The 16,999-nt window shown below is 40.8% G+C and overlaps 1 protein-coding gene across 2 annotated transcripts; it reads right to left on the bottom strand.

Moving 5' to 3' along the window:
• Window positions 1-16,299, bottom strand: zgc:113263 (uncharacterized protein LOC503753 homolog). Of its 2 annotated transcripts, none has more exons than XM_058625213.1 (24): window positions 15,907-16,299; window positions 14,495-14,697; window positions 12,480-12,584; window positions 12,231-12,326; window positions 11,894-12,004; window positions 10,980-11,103; window positions 10,414-10,870; window positions 9,748-9,815; window positions 9,417-9,660; window positions 8,572-8,741; window positions 7,799-8,021; window positions 7,557-7,705; window positions 7,027-7,118; window positions 6,545-6,702; window positions 6,282-6,421; window positions 4,951-5,203; window positions 4,735-4,850; window positions 3,525-3,756; window positions 3,301-3,443; window positions 2,792-3,041; window positions 2,563-2,693; window positions 1,866-2,118; window positions 1,229-1,335; window positions 1-741 (listed from the first exon to the last, which is right to left on the bottom strand). In XM_058625213.1, the coding sequence occupies exons 1-24, from the start codon at window positions 15,944-15,946 to the stop codon at window positions 734-736; spliced, it is 3,873 nt and encodes a 1,290-aa protein (XP_058481196.1). In that variant the 5' UTR covers window positions 15,947-16,299; the 3' UTR covers window positions 1-733. The 2 variants fall into 2 exon arrangements, with proteins under 2 accessions (XP_058481196.1, XP_058481194.1); XM_058625211.1 differs by having other exon boundaries at window positions 3,525-3,759; window positions 15,907-16,298.
• Window positions 16,300-16,999: the final 700 nt, after the last annotated feature.

The raw sequence follows: 16,999 nt of genomic DNA, 5'->3' as shown, positions 1-16,999 counted from the left end.
TACTTCTCAAGTTTCTTTTAATGGATGCGACAAAAATCCGACATATTTGTAGAACATAACATTTGAAGTGTAACTTTTTTTTTTTTTTTTTTTTTTTAAATTGTGAAATTTTGCAGCGCATTATGTTTAAATAAATAAAAAAAGGTTTTCCGTTCACACCGAGAACTAAATCGTAAATTAACTTAAAAATAAATCCTCTTTTCACAAACATTCACCGCTCAGCGTTCGGACTTTACAAAGAAGACAGCTTGAAGTAAATAAAAATAAAGCACAGTGTGGTTACAGTGTTGGTTTTTTGTTGCGTGTGCTTTGATTCACTCACGTGTAGTTGCGGTAGAAAATAATTAAATATATATATATATATTTATATATATATATTAAAAAAAAAAAAAAAAAAAAAAGACTTTGACCAGGTCAACATCAGATATTTCACTTCTGTCTCTCAAGCCCTGAGCATCCTGGGTTTTATTGGCATGGCTCTAATCACATAGACAACTCATCGAGGGACAGACAAACGCACACACTGGACTACACTACACTACACTACACTACAGCCTACAGTAGGTCTCGTGTCTGGAGAATGTAAAAGTATTTGAAGTATATATATACAAAGGCAATAAGTAAATTCCAGTAAAGCCCGGTCAGACTCATCTTCGTCTTCAGTAAACAGGCGGCGCGGCAGTTAGCGCTCCCCACGCTGCGTCTGCCGTGGCGTCTCCGTGGTGGACGGTTTTCACGACTCTGGCTCGGACAGAAGAAACATTTCAGTTATTAAAGTGTAAACATGACACTTTAATGTTAAGATCAGGATTTAACAGGGTTCTGGTAGCTAAACTCATTGTTGTGTTTCTGGATTTGTTGTCGTTTTGGTTATATTTTCTTTATTTGATGTTGATTTTTTGGATCTTTTGTGGCGTTTTCTTCTTGGCTGTTTATTTGTTGTTGTGATTTGCACTTCTGAGACACCATAGAAAGACTTATTTGTCCGGGCTTTGGGATTTGATGTACTCTTTTCTTCTTTGCCGTCTCTCAGATCAGTTACATTTGTTTTTTTGGATCTTTTGTGGCCTTTTCTTACTTGCCGTTTGTGTGTTTGTTGTTATTTTACCATTTGCACTTCAGAGAAAGGGGACTAGTTGGCAGTTATTCCTCTACTGCCATGGTTCCCAACCTGGGGTCCAAGCCCCAGGTGTGACATCAACAGTACAGCAGTGTTCCCTTCGCTCACCTTCAACGTCAGCTGCATCCTCAGCCACGGGGTCAGAGGTCATCATGTACTTGCTTCCAAATATCTGCACCAGCTGCTCGAAGAACTTGCACTCCTGCTTCTCTCCCCTGTGAACAGGACACACACATGCGCGTTACAACCTGTGACCAAACAAATTAAACTAAATCGTTTTCATTAAGGTTCACTATGTCGAGCTCTATGAGAGACAGAGTGGAATAAGACCTCTACTCGCGCCGCTGTGACATGAAACGTCAGACGCCGGTAAAAGTGAAATTAGAGTGAAACGGAGTGAGAGATAAGGCGCCAGTTAAATATGCTGCTTCACTCTTTTGGTCAAAATCGTTCTGCTCCACTCCTCTTAAGCCCCACCCCCCACACTAGAGGATAATTTGCCAAATTCCTGAAATCGTTTGATTCAGTGAGTGGTCCTGCGCCCTTGACTGGATCATCTAGTCTGTGCTTTCTCAGGATTAAAATATTGAAAATTGGGTCGTTATGTCCCATGTTTTTAAAATCAAGTCAGATTTGAGAGGTTTTACATGCTCTGGTGCTCCCCACTACAGTACGACTAGAGGAAGCTTGGGAATGCGGATAATCTCAAGCACATAATGTTTTTTTGTCGCCGCTCCAAACTTACTTCCTGCCCTCCAGGAAGTGTCTGAAATTGGCCCGCAGCCTCTTTATCCTGGTCTGACACTGCTCCGGACTGCGCGTGTAGCCTTGGCTGGCCATGACCTGAGAGATCTGGATGAAGATGTGTTTGTTCTTCGTGCAGCCCTTCAGGTTCTCCTGGGTCTCCTCGCTCCCCCAGATGTCCAGCAGGGCCTTGGTCTCACTGTCGTTCCAGGGCAGCTTCGTGCTGTCGGCCACCCACTGGTTACTGGAGGAGGCTAAGACGCAGGTCCACAAACAAGCGGCACGATTAAAATAATACTGTTTTAGTATAAATCTGTGCAATTATCCTGCAACACTGCACATCATGTACTTAGAAATGTGTTTATTATATATGCACAACACTACTAATGATAATATGGATTTTATAGTTAGGAATATGTATAAACTTACTTTTTAAAAAAGAATTTTGCCCTCAAATCTTCGTATTTCTTTGCATTTATGAAATGATCTACTCGTTAACTTTATGCTGCTGGCTCAATCTAATCTAATTTAAACTAATCTGTACACAGCACTTGATTAGAGGCAAGCGGAAAGACCTTGTGACTGATCTAAAAAAAAAAAAAAAACATGCGCTGAGTAATTACAAGTGTTTATACTTATGTCGTCCAGTGGCGTAAAATGAAGAAAGTTTCAAGAGCTCATGTTATTTTTCTTTTCACCTTTCTTCTGTGTCACTTCAGGCACAAGCTCCTCCGGCTCCTCTAGAGTTGGTATTTCGGCGGCTGAGTCGTCGACTTTCAACTCCTTTTTGAAGATTTCCTCCATCTCATTAAAGAATTTAAAGTCCTTCCTGGATGTGAAATAAATAAATAGTTAAATGTATTGACCACTGCACTGGCTGCTTTAGAAATGACAAACGATAGCAAACGGTCTTCTGCCTTCACTGACTTCTCGTGGAGGAAGCCGTGTTTGAGGCGCTTTATGCGCGTGTAGCACTGCTCCGAGGTCCGGATGAACCCGTGGTCGGCCATCTTCTCGGAGATGTACTCGAACACGTGTCTGTTCTGCAGGCAGCCTCTCAGCGTGACCTGGACGCCGTCCTCGCCCCAGAGCTCCAGCAGCGTGCGAGTCTCCTGGTCCGACCAGGCCATCTTCCTGCTCATGTCGGCCAGCGTGTGGCTGGTTGAGGGCTGCTCGACTAAAACGGGAGGAAACGGACTCGTTAGTGTATTTATTCTTTATAAAAAGTGCAAAATAAGACACTGTGCATCACAAGAGATCAGGATATTCAGGTTTCCTGAAATCGTTTGGTCTGTATATTGTATATATACATATATATATATATACAGTATATATACATATGTATACAGTATATATATGATGTGTAAGTTGCCTGTTTTGACAAGGGAGCTCAAGAGCACTGAACAACCAAGGATTTTGACGATATTTGAACATACACAAGTCAAAAACATCCGTGTCCATAAATGGCTGTAAGTCGTCAGCAGCGGTATCGATGTCCACATCCACACACGCGGAGATGTCACCAAGCACCGGCGCCAGAAGGCGGTAGTATCGAAACAATGCCGGCTGTCCTCCCTTTCTACAAAAACAGGAATCAAACGTCAGCTGAGAAACCGCTCGTCCACTCAAAACAATCACGTGTGTTGTCTGTTGTATTTACCTGCGGCTGTTGCAGTGACGCCTGTACGTCTTCTTCAGCCTCTTGATCCGGGAGTGGCACTGATCCGACGTCCTCGCGTATCCCAGCGCGGTCATTTTCACAGCTATGTCGGCAAATATGTGCCCGTTGCGGATACAGGTCTTCAGGCTGTGCTGCACGTCATCGGCAGCCCACACTTCAATGAGAGCGGCCGTCTCCTTCTCCGTCCACACCGCGTTCCCGCCGTCCACACCTACTGTAGTTCAAGCGATTCACAGATTGTTAAGACTGATGCTGAAAGATGCTGACCACTCTCTTTTAGAAAACATAATCAAAGAAAGCAACCCTCCGCCCAACAACCCGCTTCAGCCGACACATGGCTGGTATTGTGTGAAAAAAACGGCAATTAACAGATAAAAATGTGATAAAAAAGTCAATCGGTACTTAAAATAAGTAAATAAGTAAATAAATAAATGAGGTACGACAGATAAAGGACACAAAAGGGTAGAATAAAATAATTTATGTCAGACGCTAAAATTAAACCAAATAATGAATCTCTGGTGGGTTTTTAAGATTGTTTTTTTTTTTAAAGTATAAAGATTCTCTGCTGTCTTCAGGGCAGCTGTTCCAAAAATGAGGACCATAATAACAGAAACATTTTGGTTCTAGCTTTGGATATAATTAAAAGACTGCTGCCTGACGACCTGATGGTTCTCCGTAGTTCATACCTGAACCCTTTAACGCAGAGCGTATTTCAGACGACGCCTTTGCTCGAGCGCAAATCTGATAAATAAGTGGGGCTAAGACCATTTAGAGCTTTTAAAAAATAATCTTAAAATCCATTCAAACCTGTTCCTTTGTATATGGAGTGAGATATGAGAGTTCAGATTTATCCCATTATTTAAGCACTAATTCACTTGTCTCTATGAATCCTCCATTAGAAACCTGTACAATATTGATCAAACAATATTTGTATTCCTGTTTTTTAATATTATTTAATTCATTCTGCTGCACCATCACTTATGCTTTTCAAATCAATTAAAGTCAAGACCCAGAGTGTACGGCCACTCGTTAGGGTAGGAGGAAGCGAGAAAGGAGGGGGAAGGGAAGGAGAGGTGGGTGAAAAGAAGAATGGAAAGGAAAAAAGATGTTCCTGTTTTTTTTGTTTTTTGTAGTATTTGTGTGTGAAATTAAGGTAATAAAACAAAAAACCTAATGAGAATCTCTCTACCTGGGTCCGGGTCAGCTGGTTCGTCCCCTTCATCGTACTCATCCATAGAAGCTGCTTCCTGTCCCAGGAATTCTTCCAACTTGTTGTAGAATCTATAATATACTTTTTTCCCACGCCTACAGTAGATGAGTAGAACCCATTACAATGATGATGTTGATCACATTTACACACACATATAAAAACACAGGCAAAGAGAAAAGAAAAGAGTTCTCTCACTTCTTTTTGTCGTAGCACTGTCGAAAGTTGTTCCTCAAGGCCTTGACTTTACAGCGACACTGCTCCGAGGTCTTTGTGAAGCCCAGATCCTGCATTCGCTCTGAAATCTCGGCGTAAACGTGGCCGTTGTGGATGAATCCCTTCAGCGATCTCTGGACGTCTTCCTCGCCCCAGATATCGATAAGCGCTAGGGTCTCCTCGTCTGACCATGTGCTAGATACCGGTTTTTCTGTTGACATGCCAATTTCGCCATCTTATCACAGAAACATGAGAGTATGAGTCACTATCCACCCAGATGGAGTTTTTAAAAATTGCATTTTTTGTAGAATGCCCACTCTGGGCCGGGGGAGAGGTCCTGCCTCAAGTGGAGGAGTTTTACCCTTAAGAGTTACTTAAAAAACTTACTAATTTGTTCCTTGCGCCAGAAAATGCCACCTTCCCAAAAACTGCTGATATTAATATTTTTTCCACTTTAAATGAGTCAATCTTTTAAAGCTACTTAAACCTTAAATATGCATTTTAATATTTAAATTTTTAATAATAATTTTGAAATTTTAACCCTTTAAAAGTCCATTATGTTTACACAACTCCACTGTTTTGTTATGGAAAAAATACAAATATTTAATAAATAATTTCCATAACATAAATTTCAAGGAGAATTTAATAATTATTATTATTAAGCCCTGGGATGGGTCAATGATTGGCAGAAACATTGATTTTAATGCATTGTTATTTTTTCTGTGTTAGATTTAAAAAAAAAAAAAAAACGTACTTATTTGTTCCTAGAGGCAGAAAACGCCACCTTCCCAAAAACTGCTGTAAAAACATTATATATTAATATTTTTTTCCACTTTTAAACGAGTCAATCTTTTAAAGCTACTTAAGCCTGAAATATACATATCAATAATCAATAATATTTTTGAAATTTTAACCCTTTAAAGGCCATTATGTTTACACTACTCCCACTACTTTTTTGGCCAAGCACAGGAGCCTGATATGTATATTTTCAGACTGAAGTCGTTTTAAAGTGGAAAAAAAATATTGATATATAATGTTTTTACAGCTGTGTTTGGAAAGGTGACATTTTAGGTTATGTAAGGAACTAAGATGACAACTCTCCTCCGGCAAATTTGAGCTATATTCATTCAACACAAAAAACGGCTTAACAATAAAAAAAACAGAATGGCACAAAATGTCCATAGGAACTTTTAAGGGTGAAATAGTTCATGATGATCCAGTACAGTACAGTTTAATTTGGTATGATTTTGATGACGCATTAGTGAATGTCCACCACAAGTGTCTGTGTATTCGCTGCACTGAGCACATTTTACCTGTCTCTGTCACGGATTCTCCATTGGAGTCTTCAGATATTTCAATAGAGTCCGTTAACATGGTGGAGGACGTCGACGGCTGCTTATCCAGGATTTGTTCCAGCAGGTCGTAGAATTTAAAATCGACCGTCCCACTTGAGCTACACACAAGAGACGGTTGATGAATACACTTGTGTTGAGGCGGCAGAAGCATAAGCGGCAGCGGCAGCGGCAGCAGCAGCAGCGAGGAACTTGTGAATGAGACATTCCCATGCCATTCTTACCTCATGTTCTCCTGACACTGGCGATAGTTGGCCTTCAGCCGCTTGATCCTCGTGTGGCACTGCTCTGCGCTGCGGGAGTAGCCATTTTCTGCGAGTTTCTCGGATATTCGGGCAAAAATATGACCGACGTGTGGGTAGCGTTTCAGGTTCTTCTGGACCTAAACAAAAGTAGGAGTTCATATCAAATCACTCATATGTTTTAATCTTAGGAATTCAAGTGTTAAAAGGTCCAGTGTGTAACATTTTTCGGACTGAATAAGGGCTATAAAATAAAGCGCACCAATTTTTCTTCGGCAGCTTGAACAGACAAACCAGCATTTTTAAACGTCAAAGAAACTACATCCTTTCTGGTGTGTGAAGGCCACCACAGTTCCCTGATGTGTCTGGTGAAGGGAGGGGTTAAGCTAAGGACTCCTATTGTCACCAGTTCTTACACACTGGACCTTTAAAATGCTGGACACCATCATGACGTTGTCCTCTACCTGTGGGTCTCCCCATAACTCCAGAAGGATGATCGTCTCCTTGTCCGACCAAGGGACTTTCTTCCTGTCCTCTAGAAATCCCACAACAGATGCTGAAGAGACAGAAAAAAAATAAAATTAAATAAACTTTATATAAATATGAATTAATATGACCCATTTCAATTGCAATTTCATTGTTTTCTTGTGCTGAGTGACTGCTGTCACTATAAAATTTGACTGTTTTCTTGTGGTATAAGCCACAAACCTTTGACAAAAAAATGAAGATAAATGAACAGACTCAAGATGACATTATCAATTTAGCTTTTTATCAACCAAATATGTATATTTTTTTTGTTTCTCTGATATTTTCACTACTGATTTGGGATCTTTCTTTTATGGTAAACTACATTTTGGCTTCAAAACTTAAAAAAACAAACAAAAAAACAAGTCATTATATCAACTAAATAGTCTTAAAACAGGCATTGGACTTGTCCTCCTACGCCCTCTGCTGCCAGAATGGCTGGAAAGAATAAGAATAGTAGTGTGTTTACCCGTCTCCTGTTGGGAGAAAGCAGGCAAATCGAAGTCTTCCTGCTCTCCTAGTATGTCATGGAACTGTGGCGCCGGACTGAAGTCCTTCACTAAAATTCTTCCCAGCTCATTGTAGAACTTGCACTCGACGTGTCCCTGTCCCTTCAAGCTGCAACATGGGGAAAAAAAAGAGAGAAAATACATCAATATAATAAAACAATCCACTTTTAATTCAGTTCATTCTGTTGCAAAAAGTGCATACTTGTTTTGGTAGCACTGTCTGAAGTTCGACTTCAGTCTTTTTAACCGTGTTTGGCATTGCTCCGGTGTCCGGGAGAAGCCCTGGGTGGCCATCTTGTTGGATATGATGGAAAATATGTGTCCGGTCCTGTGCATCCCCCTCAGGTCCTGCTGCATCTTGTCTTCACCCCACATGTTGATGAGGGTCAGCGTCTCCAAGTCAGACCACGGAACACTTCTGGTTCCTTTAGACATGTGTAATATTGTCAGGTTACTTTGTAATTGTACTAATGTACATATGTTATGGTTGAAACAGGACGGCAACAATAACTAAACATCAGTATCAGTATCTGGCCCGGTAGATGATTTAGATCTTAAATTTCATATCGAGATCAGAGCTTTTATAATGAAAAACAATGCTGTTGTCATGGAGACAACCAGATTTGGGGACTAAATGTCCCTAAAAATAACTACCATCATATGTTAGGCTCAAAGAAGAAGCAGCAATTCTTAAAATTGAAATGATGCACGATAAATCAACCGTACAAATATGTGTTTCACACTCATTTGACTTTGTAACAAGCTGGTGATTAAAGACAACCTCCACATTATTGTTAGTTTAAGGCAGCAAATGTGTTTTTTTGTTGCTGACATTTTGCCTGATGAAGATACAATGTTTTGGCCCAAATATTCAATTGCTTACAAAAAAAATGGTCCCTCGACCACATTTACTTGCTGATCCCTGATTTAGAGGGTATCTCGGCAGAGATTCCTCTTGTGACAGTGACAGTGTACCTATTTCGGGTTGGCTCGTGTGGCCCAAAAACTGCAACTCGTCATCGGCGTCATCTTCATCGCCCACTTCCTCCACATCGTAGGTGACTTCAGGAACCGCCGAAGAAACAGAGGAGCTGAGGATGCTCTCTAGCCTCTCGTAAGATTTACCCTCCAGCTTTGAGTTCCCTCTGTAGGAGGAGCAGAAGACTTTCGAGTAACCATGGTGTCAAAAATCCCAAAAAACTATTTCAACCCAGCCAAATTTGGAGCCTCACGGTGTCGTCAGACTTAAACTTAGAGACGTGGTTTAAACATTAAACAGGTGACGAGACTTGGAACTTTTTTTTACCTAAATCAAAGTGTTGTTACCTATTATGTTTTTTAAACAATCGCAGTTGAAGTTTTACACTGTCTCTGTACGTGTTCAGATGTTATAATGACTGTGTATTGTGCTGCTAGAGTGGCCCACTCAGCTGAGGTCCATGAGGTGACAAAAATCTCTCATCAAACTCTTCTCGGCGGAATTTCTAGTTACTATTATTATTATTATTATTATTATTTATTTCACAGATCACAGCTTTATTTTGAGGTGTGTGCATGGGTTTTCTCCTGGTTCCTCTCACAGTCAAAAGACATGCAGGTTTGGGGATTAGGCAAATTGGACACTCTAAATTGACCGTCGTGTGAGAGTGTCCCGCCTTTCACCCTATGTCAGTTGGGATCGGGACCAGCGTCCCCCACGACCCTTATGTGGAGGATAAAGTGGTAGAACATGGATGCATGGATGATTGTCAGACAAACTTTAAATGACTGAATTTAAAGTAACGACGGCAGCTACTTAATCGTGTCATGTCAACACCCACCTATTCTGGCGGAGACACTTCTTCAGACGTTTGATCCTCGTCTGACACTGCTCCACTGTCCTCATGTAGCCCCTCTCTGCCATCTTCTGAGCGATTTGTGTGAATATGTGCCGGTTTTTGAAGCAGCCCTTTAAAGCCCGCTGCACCGAGTCCTTCCCCCAGATGTCGAGCAGTTGGAGCGTCTCCTCTTCCGACCAGGGAACCTTTGTATCTATTGTCACAGGGAAAGAACCTTCCGGAGGATCTAAAAATAACAAAACGGGGAAGTTTAAGGCTCAGTTTAACTACAACTGTGTGGATTAATGCATGCAAACATAGACAATTGGCAAACCTGTATATTCTCCCAGTATTGAGATTAGAGGAGATTCACCGGAATTCTCATCATCCAGTGAGGAATCCCTGCAAAGATGGAAAAACACAGCAAAAGTACATTTAAAAACTTCTTTTCTGATCCCATGTCACAGAGTTTGAGTTTGAAACATTTGTATTGAGGTTATAAAGGAACATGATGTGAACATAAGACTGAAAAGAGATCCAGGGATGAACAGATTTAAAGTCACAGGGACAACTTAAGTAAAAAACAGCATCTACATGTCTCCATTAGTTTCTAAATCAATTAAAGCGCAAGTAAACGCACTCTTCTGCAGCTAACTCCGCCCAATGCCTGATTTTGAAAAATGCTAATAAGTAGGCTGAGAGCTGAGGGAGGGAGAGTGTGGAGCAGTGAGGGGGTGATGAAATCCGACATCGTGTTTCAGCCGTCTAACAAGGTGCTGCTCAGAAAGAGAAAGAAAATAGAGCAACAGCTTATGTGGTGAAAAAAGGAGGAGGAGTCTTTCGACCATCAAAATCTAATCAGTTCTTCCTAGATATCATGCTACCGAAAAATGAAATGGACGACAGATGGACAGACGAGTGGATAACCTGAAAACATAAAGTGGCGTGGATGAATTTTGAAGACAAAAAGTAAAAAAAACCTGCTTTCAAAACGTCTCACATGAAAGATAAAGACGACATCTCCGCTGACTGCTTAGTGGGAACGTCTGTGTCGTCGCTCAGCTTCCTCTTCCTGAAGAGCCGCGCTCCTCTCAAGCCGTGGCTGTCCCCGTTGGCTGTCGATTCCGAGTCTCCGACCTCAGTCGGCGTTGTGAGGTCTATGGTTTCGTCACATGGTTGTGCGCCACTTGCGCTCTGCCCTTTCCTCTCCTTCCCGCCTCTGACCTGCAGCTGCCAACCACCAGTGTCGTTCGACTCCTTGAGTCTCTGTCTGATTGTCTCCAGGCTCCTCATGTAAGCCCTCTCCAGGCTGCCCGTGCTGATGGGACCCCCGGCACTTCCTTTATTCTCTGGAGAAGTTGAGGCTTTGGGATCAGGCAGGCTTGTGATGGGTTTGGTCCCAGGAGGTAGCGACAGAGAGGAGAGGATGCAGTCGTCCATCGGTAAAAATCTGGGATCTAGAGTTGAGAGTGGGGACTTAAATTTACGGAGAAAAGATTGTCCAACATTTTCAAATCCTTTAAACAAAAAAAACAAACATATGGCACCACCATGAGGCTACTGTACCTTTCTCTTCAAAGTGACCCAGGTTTCTGTGGTGTTCCAGGACGACCTTCATGTCCTCTCGTGGGTAAAACGATTGTAGACATTCGTCTAGGAATAACGGAGCGTCTCCGACCAAAGCTGTCAACTGAGAAGAGAGATCAAGTTACCCTGAGCTCATTTGTTTTGCACGATAACAAAAAACCTAAAACTGAGAGTAAAGTGTTTTCCTATTTTGTTTCATTCTTTGCATCACATCAGAACCTGCTGCAGTACACACATTATTCATTATCTTACATAGTTTCCACATCGTGTGTCTTTTTTGCTGATCTAGCTTTGCTACTTATTAGTGCAAATGCTTGGTACAACAACAGGCAGAGAGAAGAAGGTCAACTAAGAAGCTGCACCAGCGTCCACTTCACTCTGTCCTCTACATCTGTTTCTGGGTCAGTTGTGCAGAAACACGAGCCACTACACTAGACACGTGTGCCACAGTCGGTCTGGATTCGTTCCATGGTTATTTCGCGTTGGATTGTCACTGTTATACGTTAGTTTTTTTTTTCCTTTGAAGCACAGAAGGCAAAGGAAACCAGTCTTGGTTAAATATTAAACTTTTAGATTTAAAGCAAGATGGAGCATGACACAACTGAGAAATTGGGGACATGAATGATTGATTATTTTCTCAATGATTAATTAGGTTTTTTGTCATGACATTTGCAACAACACAATTTTGGAAATTAACTAAATAACCTATATAACTAGAACTATATAAAAAGGTTTTAAAAAAGGAAAGTTGAACACTGTAAAAGATGATATCTTCATCTGTTTTGTTCAGTCCACAATCAGTTTATGGTCACAGAGCAGCACTGGAACCAGAACATAAATAGATGTTCTGGATGTTCTAACAACATAATGAAGTGAAAAGAGCCGAAAGAAACCTGTGTGAAGTCTGGAACCGGCAGCAGCTCATCCAGCCTCGATATGAACTCCCACACCAGCATCTCAAGCGCTGCGTCAAACTTTGGCCCAAAATACACGGGGAAGATTTCCTACAAATGCATAAGAGGGACAGAGTTTGAGAAGAGGCCGACTGACAACTGTTGTTGTTGTATAAAACATGAAAAAATACTAGGCATAGAACCATAAAAGGGTTGTGATCCAGTAAATTCGACATATTTTGAAACAGTTTGAGAGGCTGAATAGTGTCCTTGTATTATGACAGCTCGGGTTTCATGGATTCATGTCGCGTCATGTTGGCAGTGAGTGGAGTCTCACCTCGAAAAAATACTTTCTTTCCGACGGATCCTCCAAGAGCGAATGCACCAGCTCCACAAAGTTCACCTCAGACTCCTCCACCTGGTTTATGGTCACCTGATACACACACAAACAGAATAAATACTTAATCATTCCTGCAACTATTATCTTATTGACATCGTCTTTATTTCCCTTAATAAAGAAAATGACAAAACAAGTGTATAGTGGTGACATTAATGTAACATTTGTTAGCAGCTGCAGTTCACTTACATAGTGATCCTTGGCAGTGCTGACCGGAGCTTTAATTCTGTCCAGGTGTGGCTGAATGGTCTGCATGTCCACTTGGCTCTCACCTCGACACATCTCCAGAACCAGCTGGTTTTTACACACACACACACAAATCAAATACAGCTCAATTAGTTAGAATTATTGCTTGTAAATGATATGCTGTAAAATGATATGTGTCCTTTTCCTCACAATTTGACCTGATAGATTTTTTCACACACTCTGGGTACATCAGCTACACATACATTGCTGTGAAATAGTATTTGCCCCCTTCCTGATTTCTTACTTTTTTGCATGTTTGTCACACTTTGTTTCAGATTATCAAACAAATTTAAATATTAGACAAAGTTAACATAAAATGCAGTTTTTAAGTGATGATTTTATTTATTATGGGGAAAAAAACTCTCCAAACCTACATGGCTCCATGTGAAAAAGTAATTGCCCCCCTTGTAAAATCATCAGGTGACTGTGGTTAGTCACATTTTTTGGAAATATTTACTTGCCACACCCAGGCCTGATTACTGTCAGACCTATTGAATCAAGAGACGACTTAAATAGAACCTGTCAGACAAAGTGAAGTCGGCCAAAAGATCCCAAAAAAAGGAAGACATCGTGCCGCGATCTAAAGCAATTCAGGAACAAATGAGAAACAAAGTAATTGACATCTATCCGTCTGGAAAAGGTTACAAAGACCTTTCTAAAGCTCTGGGACTCTAGTGAACCACGGTGAGGGCCATTATTCACAAATGGAGAAAACATGAAACAGTGGGCAACCTTCCAATGAGTGGCCAGCCGATAAGTATTACCCCAATGGCGCAGCGACGACTCATCTAAGAGGTCACAAAAGAACCCAGAACAACATCTAAAGAACTGCAGGCCTCACTTGCCTCAGTTAAGGTCAGTGTTCATGACTCCACCATAAGAAAGAGACTGGGCAAAAATGGCCAGTATGGCAGAGTTCCAAGATGAAAACCACTGTTGGGCAAAAAGAGAATTAAGGCTTGTTTCAATTTTGCCAAAAAACATCTTGATGATCCCTAAGACTTTTGGGAAAATACTCTGTGGACTGACGAGACAAAAGTTGAACCTTTTGGAAGGTATGTGTCCCACTTCATCTGGCGTAAAAGTGACACCATATTTCAGAAAAAGAACATCATACCGACAATCAAATATGGTGGTGGTAGTGTGATGGTGTGGGGCTGTTTTGCTGCTTCAGGACCTGGAAGACTTGCTATGATAAATGGAACCATGAATTCTACCAAAAAATCCTGAAGGAGAATGTGTGGCCATCTGTTCGTGTCCCCAGGCTGAAACGAACTTGGGGTCTGCAGCAGGACAATGATCCGAAGCACAAAACCAAGTCCACTTCTGAATGGCTAAAGCAAAACCAAATGAAGACTTTGGAGTGGCCTAGTCAAAGTCCTGACCTGAATCCTATTGAGATGGCCACACAGGGCCATGTAGGTTTAGATTTTTTTTTCAAACATGCTAAAAAATAAGAAATCAGGAAGGTGGCAAACACTTTTTCACACCACTGTAATTATTGAACAATAATTCCAGAATATGTTTTTAGCATTGTGTAAATCAGAGGTCCCAAACTTGCCACTTAAAATTAAGTTATAATGACTTATTTATGTTTTTTGTTTTTTTTAAATTCAAATGACCTGTGGGCCAATGAGCATCTAGTCTGGTCAAGAGGGGGCTGGTCTAGAGAAAAATGATGATATTTCAGTTATCATGATAATATTTCACAGAATTTCAAAGTAAAAGTGCTTGTTTTGATATGGAACGATGCATACTTCACAAAAATAACATATTTGTGATGCAAAATAAGAGAAATAAATCTAAAATTAAGGAAACAACAACACGGACAACTGTGATTAAAACACCAAACAACCTGCTGTGTTCAAAGAAATGTGGATAAACTCAATAATGAACTATTCAACCGTTCTAACGGCAGATAATGTTCATGTGAGAAGTGAACGGTGAATATTACAGACCCTGGCTCTGAGTCCCAGGATGAGCTGAGCCCTCTGACTGTAGCACATCAGCTCGGGGACCAGCTCTGTCACCATGGTGACAAACTCCTCCAGCATCCCATAGTGATTCACAAGTCCCTGCTGCACGACCTGCCACACTGCAGCCGACAACAGCTGCAGGGGCGGAGCCAGTAGGCGCAGGTAACGGACGGGAAAATCATCACCTGAAATGGAGAAGGAAAAACAGGAGTGGTGAAAATAAAGTAGCACTTGAGTAAACAGCCCAAACATGACTCGGCTAAAATGCTTTTTTTCTGATTTTTATTTACATTGTTACACTGTGTGCATCGTGAAGAATACGATATATATGTAGGATTTTGGGATTGTATCGGATTTTACATTTTTATCTGTCCGATATCTGAACCAGCGAGTATCGGACCGATTCCGATACTGATTGACACTGACTCCCATCCCCATTTAAATCCCGATTAAAATGTCGCCTGCAGTGGGTGGATATATTGGGCAGCAAGAGAACACTAAGCAAAATAAACAAGGGGAATAAAAATAATAACATGGTCAGACGACCCGTACACTTATGCAGTTTGTCATATTTCAATTTTAAGAAGTTGTGCAAAGTAAAGCTAAACACCAACTGCTAAAAAAAGGGTCCTTTAATGCGTTTCATGAGATAAATACTTCCCGAACGAACATTATGAGTTGATAATGTTGGAAATATGTCAAAAAACATTAAAATATCTGACCAAATCTATGCCACAAGGAATTAAGGCATTTTTTAGGCAAAAAAGAGTCTAACCGCACAAGAAAGCCTAATAAAGTGTACCTAATAGAGACAATACCAGTTTTTTTTCTCCCTAAAAAGCAAAGGTTACATAAACAACATCCTGTGGCACTGGTGCTTGTATAGTCTTGGTCATATCATGGTCTCACCGAATGAGATCTAGACTGAATGTACAATAACATACAATAAAAAAAAAGAATACTAATAATAATGTATAATGTCAGCTTCCATCACAAACACTCCACATGTTGACCAAAGGGCAGAGAAGAGCAGGAAAGAGCAGGAAAGTGAGAGCTGACATGAAGACATGATGCTCCTGCTGCTCCTGACAACATCCATCCAAACTCACTGTGAACTCACTCAGCATGACTTACACCTTGTGCTCACTTTACACTGCAGCCTGTATAAAGGCTGTTTTACACACATTCATAGTGAATATGACACTTCACTACTGGGTGTTACACTAAAGCTTTGACCCCCCTGGTGGAGACATTTAAAACGCTTATTGTGGATCAGGTTCGTCCACATACAGAGAGTCCGTGTAGGAATATTAACACAGGATATAAGGTCACTGCTGCCCCGCACTGACTGACACTGTGTTGGTGTTGTGATTTATTTATTTTTTAACACGCACCTCGTCTGCTTCCACTTTCACTCCCTTGGTTTATTTCCATTTAGCAGCAAACAGGGAGGACGAAAAAACCCCGAACCGACGTCGCCCTCCGTCTGTAGCGACCTCGACAAAACAAAAATGTGGATCCTATTCATTAAAATCGGCTCGTTTCTGTGTTAGTGGAAACACAGGAAGCGACCGTCGACCGTAAACCCGCTGGATGTGAGTGCGGTTCTTTTTTTTTTTTTTTTTTAGCGGAAACGGTTTGTTTTTTTAAGTCTCGCGTTGGGAGCAAAAACGGAACAAAGGTTTCTGGTCTCATCCGCCTCAGTCCAGATCACGGCAAAGCCTTGTTTCCTGGTTAGCTGACGAAGACCGGATCGGCCTTGTAATGTAGGCTGTGCGGCTAAAGATGGCGCTGTCGGACAAGCAGTAAGACTTAAAGGACCACTGTGTAACATTCAGCATCGGTGTTTTAATATACTGTACATGAGTATGACTGTGTATACGTGTATAAAAGTATAAAGGTGTCAAGTAAAATAAAAATAGTTTAGCTTAAAGTAAGAGCTTACCTGACTTAGGCCGCCATCTTGTACTGCCATGTTTCAAAGGTTTACCCAGCATGCTCTCTGGTACACAAATGGCGCAAGTACATTTTTTAAATTTGTAATTTTACTTTTACATAAGTATGTTTTTTTTCTCACTACGTTTGAAATCACATCCGTTACTGAGTAAAAAAAAAAATTTAAATGTTAAAACAATTCAAGCACTGGAAACTTTGGCAGTAAATGACGAGGACAGGTGAGTTGGTGCTAATTAATAAAAGTTAAAGCATTTTGTGACCATTTTATACATACATTATGTGTTTACATATTTCATTTTGTCAGCACTTTAATTTGTAAAGGTTTGCCTTTAATTAAAAACAATTCATGTGAGATTTGTGTCCCCTTGTCCTTTTTTTGTACGACACAAGAAAGAACCTTGTTAAAAAAAAAGAAACAAAGGAATACATTTTAAACAAGCCACTTTTTTTTACTTAAACTTGAGTACATTTTTTGACCACTTTTACTTGTACTTCAGTACAATTTGGGAATGGGAATAAGCGTAACAAGGA

Source organism: Solea solea, chromosome 3, assembly GCF_958295425.1.
Source record: "Solea solea chromosome 3, fSolSol10.1, whole genome shotgun sequence".
NCBI lineage: Eukaryota > Metazoa > Chordata > Actinopteri > Pleuronectiformes > Soleidae > Solea > Solea solea.
This window is presented reverse-complemented; position numbering and strand designations above follow the sequence as displayed.